The 26,697-nt window shown below is 42.6% G+C and overlaps 1 protein-coding gene across 1 annotated transcript in view; it reads left to right on the forward strand.

Moving 5' to 3' along the window:
• Positions 1-4,409: 4,409 nt before the first annotated feature.
• LOC308097812 (uncharacterized protein) overlaps positions 4,410-26,697 on the forward strand; it is a gene marked incomplete at its 5' end in the record, with an annotated part of 76,852 nt that continues 54,564 nt past the window's right edge. Inside the window, one exon of the mRNA XM_080445887.1 lies at positions 4,410-4,542. Within this exon, the coding sequence (XP_080302013.1) occupies positions 4,410-4,542 (133 nt within the window). The remainder of the gene's footprint in view (positions 4,543-26,697) is intronic.

A 26,697-nucleotide genomic window follows, 5' to 3' on the forward strand; every position in this document is an offset into this window, starting at 1 on the left:
GAGACACCATGTAGTGCGGACATAGGTGAGAACCCGCGGAAAACGTCATTTGACGCAATGAGGAGCAAGATCGGTGAAGTTTCCCTTTAATAAAGTTGCAAAGTTTTACTTTTTTAGCAGAAAATATTTTTAAAAGAAAATATGGTGATTAATGCAATGAGTGGAATGCTTAAGACTTCACGTGCCATGTTGCGCCCGCTTAGTTTTAGTGCCCAGTCTTACTTTAGTGCCCAGTTGTCTCCTGGGCCCATGTTTTGGTGCCCACACCGTATTCTGTGTAAGTTACCAGATGGAGCCATAGGCTACCGTGCGAAACAGTGACCTCTACAGGCACACAATTTAATAGGCCATCAATGAAAACGAAAGTATTTATGAACTCTCTCTCTCTAGAATCTTTGTAAACATGGCGGGTGACTCGGTCTCATATGTTTCCTCCTCAGTCGGTGTTTTAACTGTTCAGTCATGGATGTATGTTTATGTCAACATGTTCCTGGTGGTGATGTGGAGCAGCTGTTACTACTCACCTCCTGTGAAAGGTAACTTTATAACTTATTTACAGAGAGTTAGGATACCAGCAGGGGGGGAGCTGAAGTTCTGCTAAAATACAGTACTATACTTTTCATTTTTACATGATGTATTTCTTGGGAGATTTACTGTGTATTTGTTGATGAAAATGTAAGGGAAACATGGAAAAACTACTAAGACCTAGGCTACTTATTAGAATTAGTACAGTGTTCATTGTTCCCCTATATTATGCATTTAACAGTGGCGGACCGCCACAGCTGGATTTTTATGAAAATAATAATATTGTTTTATATGCGACACGTTGTGAGCTTGTAGGTGCGTCTCACCGTCGTGCGCTCTGTATGAATTGTGCCACTTGTGCTCTCCTGGGTCTCTGGGTCTCCTGTGAAACGGCTCCCCCTAGGGTAACAGCTTTCTATGGGTCACAAAGGTTTCAGTAACGTGGGCCACCGTAGGCTTTTGATTGATTGATTGATGTAGTTTATTTAGTAAGACATGAGAATAGTACATGACAGTACATAACAGTACATGGAAGTACAAATTCACAATACAAGGTCTACTAAAATCATTACTTACTCTATAAAGTAATTAATCCAAGCTGTGTCCAGCATGATTTCAGCATACAGCCTGTTGAATTCCTCTGCGGTGGAGCTGCTCTTCTGTGTTTTATGGTTCAAATAAATATCTGTTGTGTTAGTATTCCTCTCACGGAGTGTTTACCGACGCCATTGTACAACTGAGCAGGGAGAAAGAAGGCTGATCCCACTCTTTGGGAGACACCCCTTGGGGTGTGTGTGGGGTTGGTCTCACTGAGACACCATGTAGTGCGGACATAGGTGAGAACCCGCGGAAAACGTCATTTGACGCAATGAGGAGCAAGATCGGTGAAGTTTCCCTTTAATAAAGTTGCAAAGTTTTACTTTTTTAGCAGAAAATATTTTTAAAAGAAAATATGGTGATTAATGCAATGAGTGGAATGCTTAAGACTTCACGTGCCATGTTGCGCCCGCTTAGTTTTAGTGCCCAGTCTTACTTTAGTGCCCAGTTGTCTCCTGGGCCCATGTTTTGGTGCCCACACCGTATTCTGTGTAAGTTACCAGATGGAGCCATAGGCTACCGTGCGAAACAGTGACCTCTACAGGCACACAATTTAATAGGCCATCAATGAAAACGAAAGTATTTATGAACTCTCTCTCTCTAGAATCTTTGTAAACATGGCGGGTGACTCGGTCTCATATGTTTCCTCCTCAGTCGGTGTTTTAACTGTTCAGTCATGGATGTATGTTTATGTCAACATGTTCCTGGTGGTGATGTGGAGCAGCTGTTACTACTCACCTCCTGTGAAAGGTAACTTTATAACTTATTTACAGAGAGTTAGGATACCAGCAGGGGGGAGCTGAAGTTATGCTAAAATACAGTACTATACTTTTCATTTTTACATGATGTATTTCTTGGGAGATTTACTGTGTATTTGTTGATGAAAATGTAAGGGAAACATGGAAAAACTACTAAGACCTAGGCTACTTATTAGAATTAGTACAGTGTTCATTGTTCCCCTATATTATGCATTTAACAGTGGCGGACCGCCACAGCTGGATTTTTATGAAAATAATAATATTGTTTTATATGCGACACGTTGTGAGCTTGTAGGTGCGTCTCACCGTCGTGCGCTCTGTATGAATTGTGCCACTTGTGCTCTCCTGGGTCTCTGGGTCTCCTGTGAAACGGCTCCCCCTAGGGTAACAGCTTTCTATGGGTCACAAAGGTTTCAGTAACGTGGGCCACCGTAGGCTTTTGATTGATTGATTGATGTAGTTTATTTAGTAAGACATGAGAATAGTACATGACAGTACATAACAGTACATGGAAGTACAAATTCACAATACAAGGTCTACTAAAATCATTACTTACTCTATAAAGTAATTAATCCAAGCTGTGTCCAGCATGATTTCAGCATACAGCCTGTTGAATTCCTCTGCGGTGGAGCTGCTCTTCTGTGTTTTATGGTTCAAATAAATATCTGTTGTGTTAGTATTCCTCTCACGGAGTGTTTACCGACGCCATTGTACAACTGAGCAGGGAGAAAGAAGGCTGATCCCACTCTTTGGGAGACACCCCTTGGGGTGTGTGTGGGGTTGGTCTCACTGAGACACCATGTAGTGCGGACATAGGTGAGAACCCGCGGAAAACGTCATTTGACGCAATGAGGAGCAAGATCGGTGAAGTTTCCCTTTAATAAAGTTGCAAAGTTTTACTTTTTTAGCAGAAAATATTTTTAAAAGAAAATATGGTGATTAATGCAATGAGTGGAATGCTTAAGACTTCACGTGCCATGTTGCGCCCGCTTAGTTTTAGTGCCCAGTCTTACTTTAGTGCCCAGTTGTCTCCTGGGCCCATGTTTTGGTGCCCACACCGTATTCTGTGTAAGTTACCAGATGGAGCCATAGGCTACCGTGCGAAACAGTGACCTCTACAGGCACACAATTTAATAGGCCATCAATGAAAACGAAAGTATTTATGAACTCTCTCTCTCTAGAATCTTTGTAAACATGGCGGGTGACTCGGTCTCATATGTTTCCTCCTCAGTCGGTGTTTTAACTGTTCAGTCATGGATGTATGTTTATGTCAACATGTTCCTGGTGGTGATGTGGAGCAGCTGTTACTACTCACCTCCTGTGAAAGGTAACTTTATAACTTATTTACAGAGAGTTAGGATACCAGCAGGGGGGAGCTGAAGTTATGCTAAAATACAGTACTATACTTTTCATTTTTACATGATGTATTTCTTGGGAGATTTACTGTGTATTTGTTGATGAAAATGTAAGGGAAACATGGAAAAACTACTAAGACCTAGGCTACTTATTAGAATTAGTACAGTGTTCATTGTTCCCCTATATTATGCATTTAACAGTGGCGGACCGCCACAGCTGGATTTTTATGAAAATAATAATATTGTTTTATATGCGACACGTTGTGAGCTTGTAGGTGCGTCTCACCGTCGTGCGCTCTGTATGAATTGTGCCACTTGTGCTCTCCTGGGTCTCTGGGTCTCCTGTGAAACGGCTCCCCCTAGGGTAACAGCTTTCTATGGGTCACAAAGGTTTCAGTAACGTGGGCCACCGTAGGCTTTTGATTGATTGATTGATGTAGTTTATTTAGTAAGACATGAGAATAGTACATGACAGTACATAACAGTACATGGAAGTACAAATTCACAATACAAGGTCTACTAAAATCATTACTTACTCTATAAAGTAATTAATCCAAGCTGTGTCCAGCATGATTTCAGCATACAGCCTGTTGAATTCCTCTGCGGTGGAGCTGCTCTTCTGTGTTTTATGGTTCAAATAAATATCTGTTGTGTTAGTATTCCTCTCACGGAGTGTTTACCGACGCCATTGTACAACTGAGCAGGGAGAAAGAAGGCTGATCCCACTCTTTGGGAGACACCCCTTGGGGTGTGTGTGGGGTTGGTCTCACTGAGACACCATGTAGTGCGGACATAGGTGAGAACCCGCGGAAAACGTCATTTGACGCAATGAGGAGCAAGATCGGTGAAGTTTCCCTTTAATAAAGTTGCAAAGTTTTACTTTTTTAGCAGAAAATATTTTTAAAAGAAAATATGGTGATTAATGCAATGAGTGGAATGCTTAAGACTTCACGTGCCATGTTGCGCCCGCTTAGTTTTAGTGCCCAGTCTTACTTTAGTGCCCAGTTGTCTCCTGGGCCCATGTTTTGGTGCCCACACCGTATTCTGTGTAAGTTACCAGATGGAGCCATAGGCTACCGTGCGAAACAGTGACCTCTACAGGCACACAATTTAATAGGCCATCAATGAAAACGAAAGTATTTATGAACTCTCTCTCTCTAGAATCTTTGTAAACATGGCGGGTGACTCGGTCTCATATGTTTCCTCCTCAGTCGGTGTTTTAACTGTTCAGTCATGGATGTATGTTTATGTCAACATGTTCCTGGTGGTGATGTGGAGCAGCTGTTACTACTCACCTCCTGTGAAAGGTAACTTTATAACTTATTTACAGAGAGTTAGGATACCAGCAGGGGGGAGCTGAAGTTATGCTAAAATACAGTACTATACTTTTCATTTTTACATGATGTATTTCTTGGGAGATTTACTGTGTATTTGTTGATGAAAATGTAAGGGAAACATGGAAAAACTACTAAGACCTAGGCTACTTATTAGAATTAGTACAGTGTTCATTGTTCCCCTATATTATGCATTTAACAGTGGCGGACCGCCACAGCTGGATTTTTATGAAAATAATAATATTGTTTTATATGCGACACGTTGTGAGCTTGTAGGTGCGTCTCACCGTCGTGCGCTCTGTATGAATTGTGCCACTTGTGCTCTCCTGGGTCTCTGGGTCTCCTGTGAAACGGCTCCCCCTAGGGTAACAGCTTTCTATGGGTCACAAAGGTTTCAGTAACGTGGGCCACCGTAGGCTTTTGATTGATTGATTGATGTAGTTTATTTAGTAAGACATGAGAACATAACAGTACATAACAGTACATGGAAGTACAAATTCACAATACAAGGTCTACTAAACTGGAACTCTCATTAAGCACTAAGCTTGTTTAAGATGAGAACCCCATGCACACAAATCATGATGAATCATCACTTAATGTGTTTTGTTTTGTTTTAGCGTGTTTTAAGATGATTTCTTGTCTGAGCTACAGAAAACTTAGGCCTCCGTCACACAGTTAAAACAAGCGCCTATGGCAGCCTTATGCCATAGACGCACGGTCACACGGTCCTCGGTGTCCCCCCACTTTTCAGTTATCGACTTATTTTTTTATATATATATATATAAAAAATAAATAAAATAAAAATGTATTTTTTTTTCTCTACCGGCGCAGTAGCTCCGCAGCCTCCGCCCACCCCACCGTTCCTATTGTCAAGCGGCCCCAGCCAGACATGCTAATTGCCTCTAATAAACAAGTCGTGATCCCTGTGGCTGCATGTGCTAAACATGTTCTGCAGGTTTTGGCTCTGCCGTCTGCCCTATTGAAATGAAGGGTCGCTATGCTGTGTCCCTCGACTCCCTCGTCCTGTGTGCACTAACAGTCACTCACTGCATGCACTGAATACCAGTGGTGGAAAAAGTACTGTAATAAACCTTGTCTCAGGTATGAGAAATGTAAAGAGCCCGCCCACAGAATATTTCTACTGTAAGCATTAATAACGGAGGCAGAACTTCCAATGGACATAAACAGGATACTTTATTTAACTATACTAAAGCAGAAACAATAAAAGACAATAGGTAACCATAGGCAAATCTACAATACATTAAATGATCCAATATAACTATAGTCCTAATTAAAACAGCTCGAGCATAAATTCTTGAACACAGACATAATCATACAATTGTATTAAACTCTAAAACTAGGCTACTACTTAACTGTCCAACGATAGGAGACCCCCAACGGGTCTAGGCTTTGGCGCTGGTTCAGCAGACTTTGATTGACAGTTTGTGTGAGTTGCGTCTGCCCGTCCAACGCCGTGAGCAGCCTCCGTTGGCTTTAGGAGACCACTCGCACAACTGGAGAGCGGGATGAAACACTCCTATTTCGTCCCCGCTATACTAGTATCTCGCCCTGCCTAGCGCAGCAACCTGTCCCTCGCCCTCCTATCTATCTTCACTGCCGGCAGCCCTAAACGGCATGCGAGCAGCAGCCACCCCCCGCAGTGAGTGCAGGACCGAAGCTCAGCTGGCTTCGCCCTTAAACTTGAACAAGCTCCGCTCTCCAGACACAACTTGTCTCTTCTGAGTTCACACTTTTATAGTCCCCCGTCACCCTCAACACAATCATGTCCAGCCGTGATTGATCAGCGTCTGTCAGTCACCATCAGGTGCGTGCCATCAGCCTGTGATTGACACGCGTCATTGTCAACGTCACTCATAGTGCAGGTTCACTACACTCTCCCCCCCCATAAATGTGACTCGTCCCTGAGTCACCAAAACTCATAGTCACTGGCCCACCCAGGTAACCTTCTTTGCCGTCCTTGACGAGAGGATGAAAACACCTGCTGTCCCCTCGAGCCTCCCTCGACAACTGGGCTGGGGGTCACTGCATTCTCCTGCGATGTTGATCCCATACTCCGCCTTTCCCCTTCTCGGGCACGATGGCCGCTAGTTCCTGGAGTCACCATCCCTGGCTCTGCTGGTGGCGGGTCCCCCAACGGGACTTCTCCCGTCTGTCTCTCTCTTTCCACCACCGTCCGACTGGGGGCTGCTGCCCTTTCTGGCTGAGGGACGTCTGCCCCTCCCGACCTTGCTGTAGAACTCGAGGTTCGCCAACGGGTCCAGCCAGCACCACCAGACGCCCCAGGTTGTATAGTCACAGTCTGCTGCCTCTGTGCACCCTCCTGGTCGTTTCTCTCTGGTAAGGGGGAAGGACATGGTTTGAGTCGGTTGAAATGCAAAACAACCTCTGGTCCTCCGTCAACTAACACAAGCCTATATAACACTTCTGTCACTCTCTCTAGGACTCTATAGGGGCCCTTAAATCGCCTCTGCAATTTCGGGCAAACGCCTCTCTTCCTGGCTTTAGAACGGACCCATACCAACTCCCCCTCTGAATAATACTGCCACTTGACTCTAACGTCAAATCCTTCCTTCTGCCTACCTGAGGCCCTGGCCTGATGTCCTCTTACAGCACCTATCACTGTGGACAGTGTGTCAGCCAATCTAGACACATATTCAGTGGCTGTGGAGAACCTCTCCCCCCCACCAAGATTCAACATCAAGTCCACTGGGAGAATTATCTCCTGCCCAAACACTACTTTATAGGGCGTAAACTCTGTACTTGAATGCACACTGCTCCTATAAGCCAACATTACATAAGGCAACAGCACATCCCAGTTTGTCTGATTGTCCTCCACAAACAAGGACAACATAGAGATTAATGTCCTATTAAACCTTTCTACCATTCCATCAGACTCCGGGTGGTAGGGTGACGTGCGTGTTTTATGCATCTTTAACAGCTGGCACACCTCTTTAAACAAGTTAGATTCAAAATTTCGAGCTTGGTCTGTATGAATAGTACGGGGGGCCCCTAACCGACAAACCCATTGTTCTACCAACACCTTGGCCACTGTCTTAGCTTCCTGATTTGGGAGGGGAAAGGACTCTGTCCATTTGGAAAAATAATCACTAATAACCAAGATGTACTTATTTTTATTAGAGGTTTCTGGCAGTGGCCCCAAGATGTCCAGTGCCACCCGCTCAAATGGCCTGGAGACTACTGTAGTCTGCAGGGGAGCGCGCCGCTGTGGTCCAGTTGTCTTTTGAGAACCACAGTCTAGACACTCCTGACACCATCGCTTCACGTCCCCAAACCACCCCAGCCAGTAGAAACGGTCTTTCACCTTAGCTTGCAACTTTTGTACTCCCAAATGGCCTGCCGTAACTGAATTGTGTAACTGTTCTAACACTTTCGGCACCAAGGTTCTGGGGAGAACAACCTGAACCTGATTGGCTGCATCCGAATTGCTAGGAGGTACCCTCACCAACCTAGCACCTTGCAGCTGCAACTGTGCCCAGACTAGTGAAAACTTCTGTAACTCCCTGGGGGGTTGCACACACTCCTTCTTTCCCCCCTTAAGAGCAATAATTTGTTGCAACTCCACATCCTCTCTCTGAGCCTGCGCCAACTCATCTCCCTCATCTGGAACTGGCGGCCCCTTAGGACGAGCATGATGTATTGCACGTATGGCTTGAGTCACTGGAGACTCCCCTGCCTCTCTTTCTGATATAAATGCAGGCAACCTAGAGAGTGCATCTGCATTAGAATGTACTCGTCCCGGACGGTGCACAATCTTATACTGGAACCTGGCCAACTGTTCTAGCCACCTAGCTAGCTGTCCCTCTACTCCATGGAAATTATGCAACCACCTCAAAGAGTTATGGTCTGTGCGTAGCACAAATTCTTTGCCCAACAAGTAGTGTTTAAAATGTTGAGTAAACATGACCATGCTCAGCAACTCCTTCTTGGTGGTTGCATACTTCCTTTCTGGTTTGGATAGAGCCCTACTGGCGTAGGCTATGACATGCTCCTGCCCATCCTCTTCCTGTGACAATACTGCCCCAATGCCTGTATCACTAGCGTCTGTGTCTAAAATGAACGGTTTGTGGGGGTCAGGGTACGCCAGAACGGGAGCTGACATCAGACTGAGCTTTAGGGATTCAAATGCTGCCTGACAGCCGTCTGTCCATTGAAACCGTCTACCCTTTTCTGTGAGTTGATGAAGGGGGCGGGCAATGTCGGCAAAACCTTTCGTGAACCTTCTATAATAGGACGCTAGCCCAACAAAACTTCTGACTTCCGTCTGGTTTTTTGGTACAGGCCACTGTCTTACACTCTCTATCTTGGCAGGGTCAGCTTCTACACCCTGCTCGGAAATTATGTGGCCCAAATATTTAACCTGAGTAGCAAATAGGTTACATTTAGATGGTTTTACTTTGAGATTAGCCCGCCGTAATTTAGTTAACACCTCATCCAAGCGTGCAGCATGTTCATGAAATGTCCGGCCAAACACAATAATGTCGTCCAAGTACACCAAAGAGGTTACCCACTGCAGATCTGCCAACACCAGATCCATCAACCTCTGAAATGTACCCGGACTATTACAAAGGCCGAAAGGCATCACATTAAACTCAAAAAGGCCCTGACGCGTAGTGAATGCTGTTTTAGGTCTGTCTTGAGGGTCCATCTCGACCTGCCAGTACCCACTGGCTAAATCGAGAGTGGAAAACCAACAAGACTTACTCAGGATGTCAAGGGCATCATCAATGCGGGGCAAGGGGTATGCATCTTTTCGAGTCAAATCATTCAATTTACGGTAATCAACACAAAAGCGGAGAGTTCCGTCTTTCTTGCGGACCAGAACTACAGGGGCTGCCCAGGGGCTATGAGAGGGCTGAATAATGTCATTTTCAAGCATCTGCTTGACCTGCTCTGAAACTTCATGCTGTAAATGGAGTGGGACACGACGAGGGTGCAACCTCACCGGCCTCTCCTCACCTGTATCAATCTGATGCGCAGTGCAGTGAGTTCTCCCCAAATCATTATCTCCTGTACTGAATGCTGCTAAATTCTGGTACAGTAAATCATGGATAACTGCCAACTCTGGGGCCTCAAAACCCTTCTGTTTTAACCCCAGATGGTCTGATAGTGAGTCAGCTGACCAAGATACAGGGGAACCACCCCCCCTGTCTCCCACCCCCAAATGTTCTGCCTTCTTCCCCACTTCCACATCAGTATGTAACATACCCACTTTCACCCCTCCCTTCAAAGTGATCGCCTCGTTAGTTACATTGATGACCCGGACTGGCAGGGAGCCCTGTTCTACCCTACAAACCACCCGGGCCACCATGACATTACAATGTTCGGACACAGATTCCACAGGCTCAAACATCCCCTCCCGCCCAGAACCCATACTGCTTCCTACTCTACCTTCGATGATCGTTTCACTGCGGGGGGGAATTACTGTGTCCACAGGGACAGTGACGACTTGGGGTTTCTCCAGGTCTGCTGGCACAATAAGGGGAAAGCGTTTTCCCATTATTCTACATTCATTTTTCTCAAAATCCACTACAGCTCCATACTTGTGGAGAAAGTCAAAGCCCAGTAAGATCTCCTGAGACGGCACATCAGCAACCAAAAACTCAGCAACTACTGCCAGTGAGTCAAACTGACAGACAGTTTGCCACTTCCCCAGGATTCCCATCCCCCCACCATTTGCAGCAGATACCTCCCCCTGGTGCCCACCCAACTTTGATCCCCCATTAGTGATATTTAGCCAAATTCCTTTTGGAATCACAGAGAATGTTGCACCACTATCAACTAATAGGAATGAGTCTACCCCCCCTATTTTTGCTGCGATATACCCAGAACTCCCATGATTACCTGCAACGGCCACAGTTGTCTTAATGCACTCGGGGGCAGGCAGTTGGCCTGCGGTACCTGCCCCCTCTAGTTTCCCTGTAGGTATGGGCAATTTCGTCTGAGGTGTCTGGTACACCCACATTCCCAACACCCCCCTCCATTGTCTCTGTACCCCTGATTGGCGGTCCCACTAAGTGGCGCACTACGCCCACGGTCCCCACTGGGGGGGTGTTCGATGGACTGGGAGGGCTTTGGTGCCCTTGGAGCTAATTGCATGTTTTTAACAGTTGATTGAAGACACGCAACATCCTGTCTCAACCCCTCCACCACCCCCAATAACACACCCATCTGCTCTTCGCTGCTGGATTTCGCAACCGACACACCCATCACTTTAGCCTCTGGAGTCACGTGAGACTGTTCCAGATTTCTAAGCAGCTCCATTTCAGCGGACAATTCAATGGCCTCTTCTAATGTTTTAGGCTTTGCAGCTCGTAAGCTGACTCGAAAATCACCTGTAGCTAGATGCAATATGAATTGGTCTCTGGCCAACATATCACGGGTGCGGTCATCAGCTGAGGGATATGCTCTATTTGCCAGCCTCCTTAATGCATTACCAAATTCCCTGGCAGTCTCATTTGGGCGCCGGCGGCGGGCAGTGAAGTTAGCCCTGCCCCAATCATCACTGTCACACGGCTCGAAACACCGTGACATAGCTGCTTTTAACAGGGCATAGTTGTTCTTAGCTTCCCTAGGTAGGCCACTATACATGTCTCGGGCACGCCCTGACAGCAAGAGAGACATGAACTTGAGCTTAAGTGCCTCATCCCAATGATTAACCTCAGCTGCCAAATCAAACTGTTCTGACCAATCAGACCATTCACGGCCTGCTCCTGTGAATGTCTCAGGCATAAAGATCGGACGAGGTGTCTGCCCACCCACAGGACGCACAGAGTGATTAGTGCTAGTAGAGGGTGCATTCTCATTACCCTCCCCATTACTGCCCCCCAACAACGGGTTATTGTCTGCCTCCGACATTCTAAGGGCTAACTTTACCAAGTGTTAAGTTTTGGGAGATACAAGATCCCACCGCTGCCACCAGTGTAATAAACCTTGTCTCAGGTATGAGAAATGTAAAGAGCCCGCCCACAGAATATTTCTACTGTAAGCATTAATAACGGAGGCAGAACTTCCAATGGACATAAACAGGATACTTTATTTAACTATACTAAAGCAGAAACAATAAAAGACAATAGGTAACCATAGGCAAATCTACAATACATTAAATGATCCAATATAACTATAGTCCTAATTAAAACAGCTCGAGCATAAATTCTTGAACACAGACATAATCATACAATTGTATTAAACTCTAAAACTAGGCTACTACTTAACTGTCCAACGATAGGAGACCCCCAACGGGTCTAGGCTTTGGCGCTGGTTCAGCAGACTTTGATTGACAGTTTGTGTGAGTTGCGTCTGCCCGTCCAACGCCGTGAGCAGCCTCCGTTGGCTTTAGGAGACCACTCGCACAACTGGAGAGCGGGATGAAACACTCCTATTTCGTCCCCGCTATACTAGTATCTCGCCCTGCCTAGCGCAGCAACCTGTCCCTCGCCCTCCTATCTATCTTCACTGCCGGCAGCCCTAAACGGCATGCGAGCAGCAGCCACCCCCCGCAGTGAGTGCAGGACCGAAGCTCAGCTGGCTTCGCCCTTAAACTTGAACAAGCTCCGCTCTCCAGACACAACTTGTCTCTTCTGAGTTCACACTTTTATAGTCCCCCGTCACCCTCAACACAATCATGTCCAGCCGTGATTGATCAGCGTCTGTCAGTCACCATCAGGTGCGTGCCATCAGCCTGTGATTGACACGCGTCATTGTCAACGTCACTCATAGTGCAGGTTCACTACAGTACTAACAAAAGGGGTCTTTTCTCAAGCTCCGTTCCGTGAGCAACGATAGGACATCCGGTTTTTGAGCTAGTAACAATAAGGTTTCCGGTTGCCTTCAAAATAAGATTTCTAACGTTTTTTAAAAGACACCAATCTATTTTAAAAATACATTTATGATGTATGTCTTTTAAATGGCGCATACTAAAACACCTAAGTGCCAATTTTATTTTTAAAGACACAAATGTATTTTAAAAATATATTTATGATGTATGTCTTTTTAAATGGCTTACTAGATCACTTCCAAGTGCTAGGTTGCTCCTGATTTAAACTGGCTATTGATCCCCATTAAATAGAGACACACGGCCGGAAGCGGAAGGCCTACAAATTCACGCCCACTTTTGACACAGCGCCGCTACTCGGGGTCCGTTAGAACGATGAACTGCAGCTCTCAATGTAATCTCTATGAGAGGCATTGTAAAATACTGTCATTTCACTGGTTAACTACTGAGGCTGTAGCGATTTTTTTTGTGTTCTAATAAAGTGTCCCATTTGTTTAATTTATCCTTTTTAATGTCCCATACCTGCCATCTCGATATACTACCCACAATATACTATAATATACTCCATCAGTATATCAAAACCGCTAGCATCGGAGATCTAGAGTTTAAGTGGTCGCATGGTATATACGTCACGGACGCATCCCTTGAGGTTTTCAATACCCAGAAAACTGGCGAAAGTGGCCGTTTTCAATATGTTTTGGTCATTATCTCTGGAACAGAAGGTCCAATCTGCTCGGTTCAAAGCTTGTTGGATGCGTGACTTTGAGGACATTAAGCACGCATTGACCTTTTCGGGTTATTTGTTTTTTTTAGGGGAGGCGAGATCTTAGTTGGGCAGGCGACCGCCTGTCCTGCCTCTACAGTGGGTACGCCACTGGTCGGCGCTCGGCACTCGTAAAGGCAGTAATGTCACTGAAATGCGACAACTTGTCTGTCTGCTGTCTACCCTCTGCTGTGTTAACATTATGGGTAACTCGTTAAAGTGGCAAATTAAATGTGAAACACATCAACTATTAAGAAAACAAGAAGATATGTTGACAAAGACACTTCATACATTTGGAAACATATTTTTATTTAAATCAATATCGTCTCCAGTTAATGTAGGAATATTTTAAAAGTAGGCTAATTCTCATATTCTCTCATAGAGATTGCATTGAGAGCTGCAGTTCATCTTTCTAACGGACCCCGAGTGTCAAAAGTGGGCGTGAATTTGTAGGCCTTCCGCTTCCGGCCGTGTGTCTATATGTGCACAGTTTCTGATCCTGTTTTGCATTTTAACTGGATATTCATTTGTGTTTGTTACCTATGTATTGTATTGTTTGTCCATTATTGTAATAATGCTGCCTCTAGGCCAGGTCACTCTTGGAAAATTATCAGGATATAATATTGTTTATTGCAGAAGCAAATACAAAGTGATAAAAGCAACAACAAAATATGCTACAAATAATAATAGTAGATAGTGCAGGTGAGATGTAAAAAATAAAGCAGGGGGGGTTTATAAAGTTGATCTCACCTATTTAAAAACTAAAATATAATACAAATAAGAATGTAATCCGAAAAATTAATACAAAATGTGTGTGCGTGTGTGCGTGCGTGCGTGCGTGTGTGTGTGTGTGTGTTTGTGAGAACTGTTCCATAACTGAACGCCCCTGAACTTGATAAAAAATTGATACAGTCCAGTAGTACGGAATGTTGGTGAACATTGAGAGATAATTATAATATAATAATATATTATATTATATAAAAAGTGGCAGGCCGTCCAGTGCGGCCAGAGGTCAGAAAAGTGCCGTTTTCAGACAATAGTGGACACTGGACAGGAGACGGCTCTTGGTGCCAGCACTTCTGAGGTACGCACGCGTTCGGGGAGACCCCCTCTACACCGCCACACTCTCCGCTAAGCGGCACAGGTGTAGAAAAAAGTGTGGCGGACCGTCCAGTGAGGTCAGAGACCCAAAAAGTGCCGTTTTCAGACAATAGTGGACACTGGACAGGAGACGGTTCTTGGTGCCAGCACTTCTGAGGTACGCACGCGTTCGGGGAGACCCCCTTTACCCCCTCTTTTCTCAGCTGGTGCTGGCTGCAGTTACCGAGGAGCGATCGCAAATGCTGTTTGTCTAGTAGACGAAAAACGGCTTTGGTGTTGTTTGTGGTTAGGAGAAAGAAAAGGAGGGAGAAGGAGCAGTATAATCAGGGCTGGCAACTTTCAGGAAAATCTAGGAGTGAGACTTTAGTGTCATCACATGCACGAGCGCCACGCGCGTGCGTGTGTGGCCAGGATTCTTTTTGCGTTTTTTCACGGTTATTCCCCTTTTATTTCCGTTTTGTATTACTTTAATTCGGTTAATTCGGTACAACAAAATGTATTCCATGAAGTGTATATGTGTGGCAAAAAGGAAACATTGCAGGGGGGCTTATTTCATTTTTTAAATATATATATATATATATACATATATATATATATATATATATATATATATATATATATATATTTATATATATATTGTTATATATTGTTATATATTGTTATCAATTATCATCAACATTGGCCATCATCTTCAGTTTCAAAGTGCTTTATTTATAAAGCAGCTTAAGTAAGTTGTCACTATAAACCCCTTTGTTTCAGAGGACATATATACACTAATAACAAATATAATGCAGCTGAGAAACTTTGGTCAACTTCATTATGTACTTGCATAATACATTACAAACAGCAAGAATGTGGTCTGACTACATTTGAAGTTCACTTGCTCTACTTTTCTATGTCTTTAAATGTGCGTTTCTTAGCTTGTTCAATAAGCCTTGTTAATTAGCCGACTTGTCGAAGCAAGTACAAATACAAGGTCTGTTAAAGGGATAGTTAAAAAAATATATATTTCTTGGGTGAACTATCCCTTTAAGAGGATTTTAAAACCCAAGAAAGCACTATGGCTTGTTTCCATTAGGGTCCTTTGTACTCAATTCATCGACAAAGGAGCAATGGTTTGGGAGTGGGGGTAACTAATGCTAGCTGCAGGAAGTTTATAAACCGACCCACGCTGGGTCGGATCCCCCAAAATAATCATATTTGAACTTGGGACCCGCCAAAATAATCATATTTGAACTGGGGATCCCCCAAAATAATCATATTTGAACTGGGGACCCCCCAAAATAATCATATTTGAACTGGGGATCCCCCAAAATAATCATATTTGAACTGGGGACCCCCCAAAATAATCATATATGAACTGGGGACCCCCCCAAAATAATCATATATGAACTGGAGACCCCCCCCAAAATAATCATATTTGAACTGGAGACCCCCCAAAATAATCATATTTGAACTGGAGACCCCCCCAAAATAATCATATTTGAACTGGAGACCCCCCAAAATAATCATATTTGAACTGGAGACCCCCAAAATGATCATATTTGAACTGGGGACCCCCAAAATAATCATATTTGAACTGGGGACCCCCCCAAAATAATCATATTTGAACTGGGGACCCCCCAAAATAATCATATGAACTGGGGACCCCCCCAAAATAATCATATTTGAACTGGAGACCCCCCAAAATAATCATATTTGAATTGGAGACCCCCCCAAAATAATCATATTTGAACTAGAGACCTCCCAAAATAATCATATTTGAACTGGAGACCCCCCCAAAATAATCATATTTGAACTGGAGACCCCCCCAAAATAATCATATTTGAACTGGAGACCCCCCAAAATAATCATATATGAACTGGAGACCCCCCAAAATAATCATATTTGAACTGGAGACCCCCCCAAAATAATCATATTTGAACTGGAGACCCCCCAAAATAATCATATTTGAACTGGAGACCCCCAAAATAATCATATTTGAACTGGGGACCCCCAAAATAATCATATTTGAACTGGGGACCCCCCCAAAATAATCATATTTGAACTGGGGACCCCCCAAAATAATCATATATGAACTGGGGACCCCCCCCAAAATAATCATATATGAACTGGAGACCCCCCCCAAAATAATCATATTTGAACTGGAGACCCCCCAAAATAATCATATTTGAACTGGAGACCCCCTCAAAATAATCATATTTGAACTGGAGACCCCCTCAAAATAATCATATTTGAACTGGAGACCCCCCAAAATAATCATATTTGAACTGGAGACCCCCAAAATAATCATATATGAACTGGAGACCCCCCAAAATAATCATATTTGAACTGGGGACCCCCCAAAATAATCATATATGAACTGGAGACCCCCCAAAATAATCATATTTGAACTGGGGACCCCCCAAAATAATCATATATGAACTGGGGACCCCCCCAAAATAATCATATATGAACTGGAGACCCCCCAAAATAATCATATTTGAACTGGAGACCCCCCAAAATAATCATATTTGAACTGGAGACCCCCAAAATAATAATATTTGAACTGGGGACCCCAAAAATAATCATATTTGAACTGGGGACCCCCCCAAAATAATCATATTTGAACTGGGGACCCCCCAAAATAATCATATATGAACTGGGGACCCCCCCAAAATAATCATATTTGAACTGGGGACCCCCAAAATAATCATATTTGAACTGGGGACCCCCCCAAAATAATCATATTTGAACTGGGGACCCCCCAAAATAATCATATATGAACTGGGGACCCCCCCAAAATAATCATATATGAACTGGAGACCCCCCCAAAATAATCATATTTGAACTGGAGACCCCCCAAAATAATCATATTTTAACTGGAGACCCCCCCAAAATAATCATATTTGAACTGGAGACCCCCCAAAATAATCATATTTGAACTGGAGACCCCCCAAAATAATCATATTTGAACTGGAGACCCCCCCAAAATAATCATATTTGAACTGGAGACCCCCCAAAATAATCATATTTGAACTGGAGACCCCCAAAATAATCATATTTGAACTGGAGACCCCCCAAAATAATCATATTTGAACTGGAGACCCCCCAAAATAATCATATTTGAACTGGAGACCCCCCAAAATAATCATATTTGAACTGGAGACCCCCCCAAAATAATCATATTTGAACTGGAGACCCCCCAAAATAATCATATTTGAACTGGAGACCCCCAAAATAATCATATTTGAACTGGAGACCCCCCAAAATAATCATATTTGAACTGGGGACCCCCAAAATAATCATATATGAACTGGAGACCCCCCAAAATAATCATATTTGAACAGGGGACACCCCAAAATAATCATATATGAACTGGGGACCCCCCCAAAATAATCATATTTGAACTGGAGACCCCCCAAAATAATCATATTTGAACTGGAGACCCCCCCAAAATAATCATATTTGAACTGGAGACCCCCCAAAATAATCATATTTGAACTGGGGACCCCCCAAAATAATCATATTTGAACTGGAGACCCCCCAAAATAATCATATATGAACTGGAGACCCCCCAAAATAATCATATTTGAACTGGGGACCGCCAAAATAATCATATTTGAACTGGGGACCCCCCAAAATAATCATATATGAACTGGAGACCCCCCAAAATAATCATATTTGAACTGGGGACCCCCAAAATAATCATATTTGAACTGGGGACCCCCCAAAATAATCATATATGAACTGGGGACCCCCCCAAAATAATCATGTATTAACTGGAGACCCCCCCAAAATAATCATATTTGAACTGGAGACCCCCCAAAATAATCATATATGAACTGGGGACCCCCCCAAAATAATCATATTTGAACTGGAGACCCCCCAAAATAATCATATTTGAACTGGAGACCCCCCAAAATAATCATATTTGAACTGGAGACCCCCCAAAATAATCATATTTGAACTGGGGACCCCCCAAAATAATCATATTTGAACTGGGGACCCCCCAAAATAATCATATTTGAACTGGGGACCCCCCAAATAATCATATTTGAACTGGGGACCCCCCAAAATAATCATATATGAACTGGAGACCCCCCCAAAATAATCATATTTGAACTGGGGACCCCCCAAAATAATCATATTTGAACTGGAGACCCCCCAAAATAATCATATATGAACTGGAGACCCCCCAAAATAATCATATTTGAACTGGAGACCCCCCCAAAATAATCATATTTGAACTGGAGACCCCCCAAAATAATCATATTTGAACTGGAGATCCCCAAAATAATCATATTTGAACTGGGGACCCCCAAAATAATCATATTTGAACTGGGGACCCCCCCAAAATAATCATATTTGAACTGGGGACCCCCCAAAATAATCATATATGAACTGGGGACCCCCCCCAAAATAATCATATATGAACTGGAGACCCCCCCAAAATAATCATATTTGAACTGGAGACCCCCCAAAATAATCATATTTGAACTGGAGACCCCCCCAAAATAATCATATTTGAACTGGAGACCCCCCAAAATAATCATATTTGAACTGGAGACCCCCTCAAAATAATCATATTTGAACTGGAGACCCCCCAAAATAATCATATTTGAACTGGAGACCCCCAAAATAATCATATTTGAACTGGAGACCCCCCCAAAATAATCATATATGAACTGGAGACCCCCCAAAATAATCATATATGAACTGGAGACCCCCCAAAATAATCATATTTGAACTGGGGACCCCCCAAAATAATCATATATGAACTGGAAACCCCCCAAAATAATCATATATGAACTGGAGACCCCCCCAAAATAATCATATATGAACTGGAGACCCCCCAAAATAATCATATTTGAACTGGGGACCCCCCAAAATAATCATATATGAACTGGAGACCCCCCAAAATAATCATATTTGAACTGGGGACCCCCCAAAATAATCATATATGAACTGGGGACCCCCCCAAAATAATCATATATGAACTGGAGACCCCCCAAAATAATCATATTTGAACTGGAGACCCCCCAAAATAATCATATTTGAACTGGAGACCCCCAAAATAATCATATTTGAACTGGGGACCCCAAAAATAATCATATTTGAACTGGGGACCCCCCCAAAATAATCATATTTGAACTGGGGACCCCCCAAAATAATCATATATGAACTGGGGACCCCCCCAAAATAATCATATTTGAACTGGGGACCCCCAAAATAATCATATTTGAACTGGGGACCCCCCCAAAATAATCATATTTGAACTGGGGACCCCCCAAAATAATCATATATGAACTGGGGACCCCCCCAAAATAATCATATATGAACTGGAGACCCCCCCAAAATAATCATATTTGAACTGGAGACCCCCCAAAATAATCATATTTTAACTGGAGACCCCCCAAAATAATCATATTTTAACTGGAGACCCCCCAAAATAATCATATTTGAACTGGAGACCCCCCAAAATAATCATATTTGAACTGGAGACCCCCCCAAAATAATCATATTTGAACTGGAGACCCCCCAAAATAATCATATTTGAACTGGAGACCCCCAAAATAATCATATTTGAACTGGAGACCCCCCAAAATAATCATATTTGAACTGGAGACCCCCCAAAATAATCATATTTGAACTGGAGACCCCCCAAAATAATCATATTTGAACTGGAGACCCCCCCAAAATAATCATATTTGAACTGGAGACCCCCCAAAATAATCATATTTGAACTGGAGACCCCCAAAATAATCATATTTGAACTGGAGACCCCCCAAAATAATCATATTTGAACTGGGGACCCCCAAAATAATCATATATGAACTGGAGACCCCCCAAAATAATCATATTTGAACAGGGGACACCCCAAAATAATCATATATGAACTGGGGACCCCCCCAAAATAATCATATTTGAACTGGAGACCCCCCAAAATAATCATATTTGAACTGGAGACCCCCCCAAAATAATCATATTTGAACTGGAGACCCCCCAAAATAATCATATTTGAACTGGGGACCCCCCAAAATAATCATATTTGAACTGGAGACCCCCCAAAATAATCATATATGAACTGGAGACCCCCCAAAATAATCATATTTGAACTGGGGACCGCCAAAATAATCATATTTGAACTGGGGACCCCCCAAAATAATCATATATGAACTGGAGACCCCCCAAAATAATCATATTTGAACTGGGGACCCCCAAAATAATCATATTTGAACTGGAGACCCCCCAAAATAATCATATATGAACTGGGGACCCCCCCAAAATAATCATGTATGAACTGGAGACCCCCCCAAAATAATCATATTTGAACTGGAGACCCCCCAAAATAATCATATTTGAACTGGAGACCCCCCCAAAATAATCATATTTGAACTGGAGACCCCCCAAAATAATCATATTTGAACTGGAGACCCCCAAAATAATCATATTTGAACTGGAGACCCCCCAAAATAATCATATTTGAACTGGAGACCCCCCAAAATAATCATATTTGAACTGGAGACCCCCCAAAATAATCATATTTGAACTGGAGACCCCCCCAAAATAATCATATTTGAACTGGAGACCCCCCAAAATAATCATATTTGAACTGGAGACCCCCAAAATAATCATATTTGAACTGGAGACCCCCCAAAATAATCATATTTGAACTGGGGACCCCCAAAATAATCATATATGAACTGGAGACCCCCCAAAATAATCATATTTGAACAGGGGACACCCCAAAATAATCATATATGAACTGGGGACCCCCCCAAAATAATCATATTTGAACTGGAGACCCCCCAAAATAATCATATTTGAACTGGAGACCCCCCCAAAATAATCATATTTGAACTGGAGACCCCCCAAAATAATCATATTTGAACTGGGGACCCCCCAAAATAATCATATTTGAACTGGAGACCCCCCAAAATAATCATATATGAACTGGAGACCCCCCAAAATAATCATATTTGAACTGGGGACCGCCAAAATAATCATATTTGAACTGGGGACCCCCCAAAATAATCATATATGAACTGGAGACCCCCCAAAATAATCATATTTGAACTGGGGACCCCCAAAATAATCATATTTGAACTGGGGACCCCCCAAAATAATCATATATGAACTGGGGACCCCCCCAAAATAATCATGTATGAACTGGAGACCCCCCCAAAATAATCATATTTGAACTGGAGACCCCCCAAAATAATCATATATGAACTGGGGACCCCCCAAAATAATCATATTTGAACTGGAGACCCCCCAAAATAATCATATTTGAACTGGAGACCCCCCAAAATAATCATATTTGAACTGGAGACCCCCCAAAATAATCATATTTGAACTGGGGACCCCCCAAAATAATCATATTTGAACTGGGGACCCCCCAAAATAATCATATTTGAACTGGGGACCCCCCAAAATAATCATATTTGAACTGGAGACCCCCCAAAATAATCATATTTGAACTGGAGACCCCCCCAAAATAATCATATTTGAACTGGAGACCCCCCAAAATAATCATATTTGAACTGGAGACCCCCAAAATAATCATATTTGAACTGGAGACCCCCCAAAATAATCATATTTGAACTGGGGACCCCCAAAATAATCATATATGAACTGGAGACCCCCCAAAATAATCATATTTGAACAGGGGACACCCCAAAATAATCATATATGAACTGGGGACCCCCCCAAAATAATCATATTTGAACTGGAGACCCCCCAAAATAATCATATTTGAACTGGAGACCCCCCCAAAATAATCATATTTGAACTGGAGACCCCCCAAAATAATCATATTTGAACTGGGGACCCCCCAAAATAATCATATTTGAACTGGAGACCCCCCAAAATAATCATATATGAACTGGAGACCCCCCAAAATAATCATATTTGAACTGGGGACCGCCAAAATAATCATATTTGAACTGGGGACCCCCCAAAATAATCATATATGAACTGGAGACCCCCCAAAATAATCATATTTGAACTGGGGACCCCCAAAATAATCATATTTGAACTGGGGACCCCCCAAAATAATCATATATGAACTGGGGACCCCCCCAAAATAATCATGTATGAACTGGAGACCCCCCCAAAATAATCATATTTGAACTGGAGACCCCCCAAAATAATCATATATGAACTGGGGACCCCCCAAAATAATCATATTTGAACTGGAGACCCCCCAAAATAATCATATTTGAACTGGAGACCCCCCAAAATAATCATATTTGAACTGGAGACCCCCCAAAATAATCATATTTGAACTGGGGACCCCCCAAAATAATCATATTTGAACTGGGGACCCCCCAAATAATCATATTTGAACTGGGGACCCCCCAAAATAATCATATATGAACTGGAGACCCCCCCAAAATAATCATATTTGAACTGGGGACCCCCCAAAATAATCATATTTGAACTGGAGACCCCCCAAATAATCATATTTGAACTGGGGACCCCCAAAATAATCATATTTGAACTGGGGACCCCCCAAATAATCATATTTGAACTGGGGACCCCCCAAAATAATCATATTTGAACTGGAGACCCCCCAAAATAATCATATATGAACTGGAGACCCCCCAAAATAATCATATTTGAACTGGGGACCCCCAAAATAATCATATTTGAACTGGGGACCCCCCAAAATAATCATATATGAACTGGGGGGACCCCCAAAATAATCATGTATGAACTGGAGACCCCCCCAAAATAATCATATTTGAACTGGAGACCCCCCAAAATAATCATATTTGAACTGGAGACCCCCCAAAATAATCATATTTGAACTGGAGACCCCCCAAAATAATCATATTTGAACTGGAGACCCCCCAAAATAATCATATTTGAACTGGGGACCCCCCAAAATAATCATATTTGAACTGGGGACCCCCCAAAATAATCATATTTGAACTGGGGACCCCCCAAATAATCATATTTGAACTGGGGACCCCCCAAAATAATCATATATGAACTGGAGACCCCCCCAAAATAATCATATTTGAACTGGAGACCCCCCAAATAATCATATTTGAACTGGAGACCCCCCAAATAATCATATTTGAACTGGGGACCCCCAAAATAATCATATTTGAACTGGGGACCCCCAAAATAATCATATTTGAACTGGGGACCCCCCAAAATAATCATATTTGAACTGAAGACCCCCCAAAATAATCATATTTGAACTGGAGACCCCCCAAAATAATCATATTTGAACTGGGGACCCCCCAAAATAATCATATTTGAACTGGGGACCCCCCAAATAATCATATTTGAACTGGGGACCCCCCAAAATAATCATATATGAACTGGAGACCCCCCCAAAATAATCATATTTGAACTGGAGACCCCCCAAATAATCATATTTGAACTGGGGACCCCCAAAATAATCATATTTGAACTGGGGACCCCCAAAATAATCATATTTGAACTGGGGACCCCCCAAAATAATCATATTTGAACTGGGGACCCCCAAAATAATCATATTTGAACTGGGGACCCCCCAAAATAATCATATTTGAACTGGGGACCCCCAAATAATCATATTTGAACTGGGGACCCCCCAAAATAATCATATTTGAACTGGGGACCCCCCAAAATAATCATATATGAACTGGAGACCCCCCCAAAATAATCATATTTGAACTGGGGACCCCCCAAAATAATCATATTTGAACTGGGGACCCCCCCAAATAATCATATTTGAACTGGGGACCCCCAAAATAATCATATTTGAACTGGGGACCCCCAAAATAATCATATTTGAACTGGGGGCCCCCCAAAATAATCATATTTGAACTGGGGACCCCCTAAATAATCATATTTGAACTGGGACCCCCCAAAATAATCATATTTGAACTGGGGACCCCCCAAAATAATCATATATGAACTGGGGACCCCCCAAAATAATCATATATGAACTGGGGACCCCCCAAAATAATCATATTTGAACTGGGGACTGAGCGCACTGGCCAATACAAAGTAATAGGTGAGTGCGCTCCAGTGCGCAATTTCCGAACGCACCCTTATACTGTATGTTGGTTTGTTGTCTCCGCCAGGCCGAAAGGCATGGCGAGAGAGTATGTTTTGCCCCCTGTCCGTTCGTCCGTCCGTTCGTGTGTCCGTCCGTGTCCATGTCCGTGTGCAATTTCCATGAAATGTTGCACACATATTCCCAGTAGGCAGAGGAAGAAATGCCACTTGAAATTTTTCATATCAGCCTCATTGTGGCGCTATAACAGGCCGATTCGTGTTTTTACCTATAACTGCACCGATCTGTGTAAAACTTTGTATGCACACTCCCTACAAGTCAAGGAAAAACTTTTGCCCTGCCCTTTTCACATCTGCCTTTTATAGCGCCACCAGGAGGCCGAATTATGTAAAAAAAAATATATATATATATATATATATAACTCCCATTTTATCCAAATGTCATGCAACGGTACACATGATCTCTATAGTCATGTGATCAAGACGGATCTGTTTGATTTTTCATATTCCATCCTGATTGGCTAAGATTGACATCTAAAGTTTGCAGGAGTGCTCTGTTTTTGAACAAAATGCCGCAAATCATGAACGCAGCGTCCGATTGCGGTCAAACTTTGCACGCACATTCACACTATGTTGAGGAACAAATGCCATGCTTTTAACATTGGCCTGTTATAGCGCCACCAGCAGGTCTAATTTAGCAAATGGGGGTCCGATGCCAATACCGATTTTTCAGAGTCCTGGACCACGATTACCGATGTTTTGGAATAAAAATAATAAAACATGTATTTCAATAACTAAAAAAAATATGAAATGAAATGCAATCACATTAATACAAATAAACATAAAATTAAAATACATACAATCATATGAACTTAAGTTACTAGTTACTTTGTAGATTTGAATTATTATTACGGTAACCGGTCAGGTGGGCACTAAAACCATCTGGGCACTAGGGATATGTGGGCACCTGTCCAGGTGCCCACATGTCCCTAGTCATCCCAAAAGTATGGTGCCCAGATGTCCCTAGTTCCCACCTGACTTGTATTCATTATTACTAAACATACATTAACCACAAGTCTTCAGCCCTTTTTAAACTTTGGCTATTTGAAAATAGCCACAACGTGTCGCATCGCAACACATTGTGAGCTTGTAGATCTGCTATTTTCAAAATATTTTCATACAGTACATTTTATACGTAATGATACCTTGTGAAATGGGACATTCTGCGCCACTGTGCGTTTAAAAAAACTATTTTTAAATGACAATCAGTGTGATATGTTACATATAAAATAGTTGGGTGGACAAAATTGGTGCTTTTACTTTTGGTACTTTAAGTATATTTTGATGCCAATACTTTTGTACTTTTACTTGTAACAGAGTATTTCTACATTGCAGTATTTATACTTTTACTTAAGTAAAGAAATTGAGTACTTTTTCCACCACTGGGTATCAATTTCTATTGATAACAAGACTCGTAATTTGGGTATTTTGCTGGTACATCAAATGTCGGGTTGAAGCTGGCTAAACTAAAGTTTTGTGCACCGTGCCGGTAACCGGAAGACTCCAAAGACCGGAAAACCCCAAAACACGCTCGGCCCCATTTTTTTTACGCGGACCTTTGATCTTTATTCGGATCCCCATTAGCTTCCGCTGCCGCGGTCGCTAGTCTTCCTTGGGGTCCACATAAAACATCACAACATAAAACAACATACAATATACATACAAACAACAACTGACACTCGTCAGTCCAAAACTAAGCTACATTAAAATGCCAATGATATAGACACTACAGGAACATTGGTTAAACATCATGTACAAAAACATATTGATCATTCTAATTGTGTGATCTCTCTCATTAATATCTGTTTAATAGATTTTTTGAATATATATTTGCTCTTAATTTGTTTAATATTTGCGGATAATGAGTTCCATTGTTGGGTGGCTCTATAAATAACAGTTTTTTTTTAAGTACTTCTGACTTTGGTTTTGGAAGTTCCAAATACCCTGAGCTTACCTGTCTTGTTTGATATCTATGTTTTAGACCTGCATTAAGTAATTGATCTCTGAAGAAATCTGGCTTCCCCTCAATAATTGCATTTCTGGAAAATTTTATAAGACTTGATGTTAACTTAGCCTCAACAGTTAACCATGCCAAACTGTGGTGCATCCTTGTAACATTAGTTCTAAAAGAGCAATACAGTGCTAATCTTGCAGCTCTATTTTGTGCTAGCTGGAGTTTTCTTATATCCATTTTAGCAGCAGAGGACCACACAACCATACAGTATTCTAAATGTGAAAGGACTAATGCCTGTGTTACCTCCTTTCTAATTATTGGTGTAATATAGGGAGAACATCTGCGTGTAACTGCAATTTTCACAACAATACTATCAATATGATCCGACCATGTCAAGTGCTCATCAATTGTGACACCAAGTAACTTTATTTTATTAAC

Source organism: Gymnoscopelus braueri (genome assembly GCF_963280865.1).
Source record: "Gymnoscopelus braueri genome assembly, chromosome: 12".
NCBI classification, from domain to species: Eukaryota; Metazoa; Chordata; class Actinopteri; order Myctophiformes; family Myctophidae; genus Gymnoscopelus; species Gymnoscopelus braueri.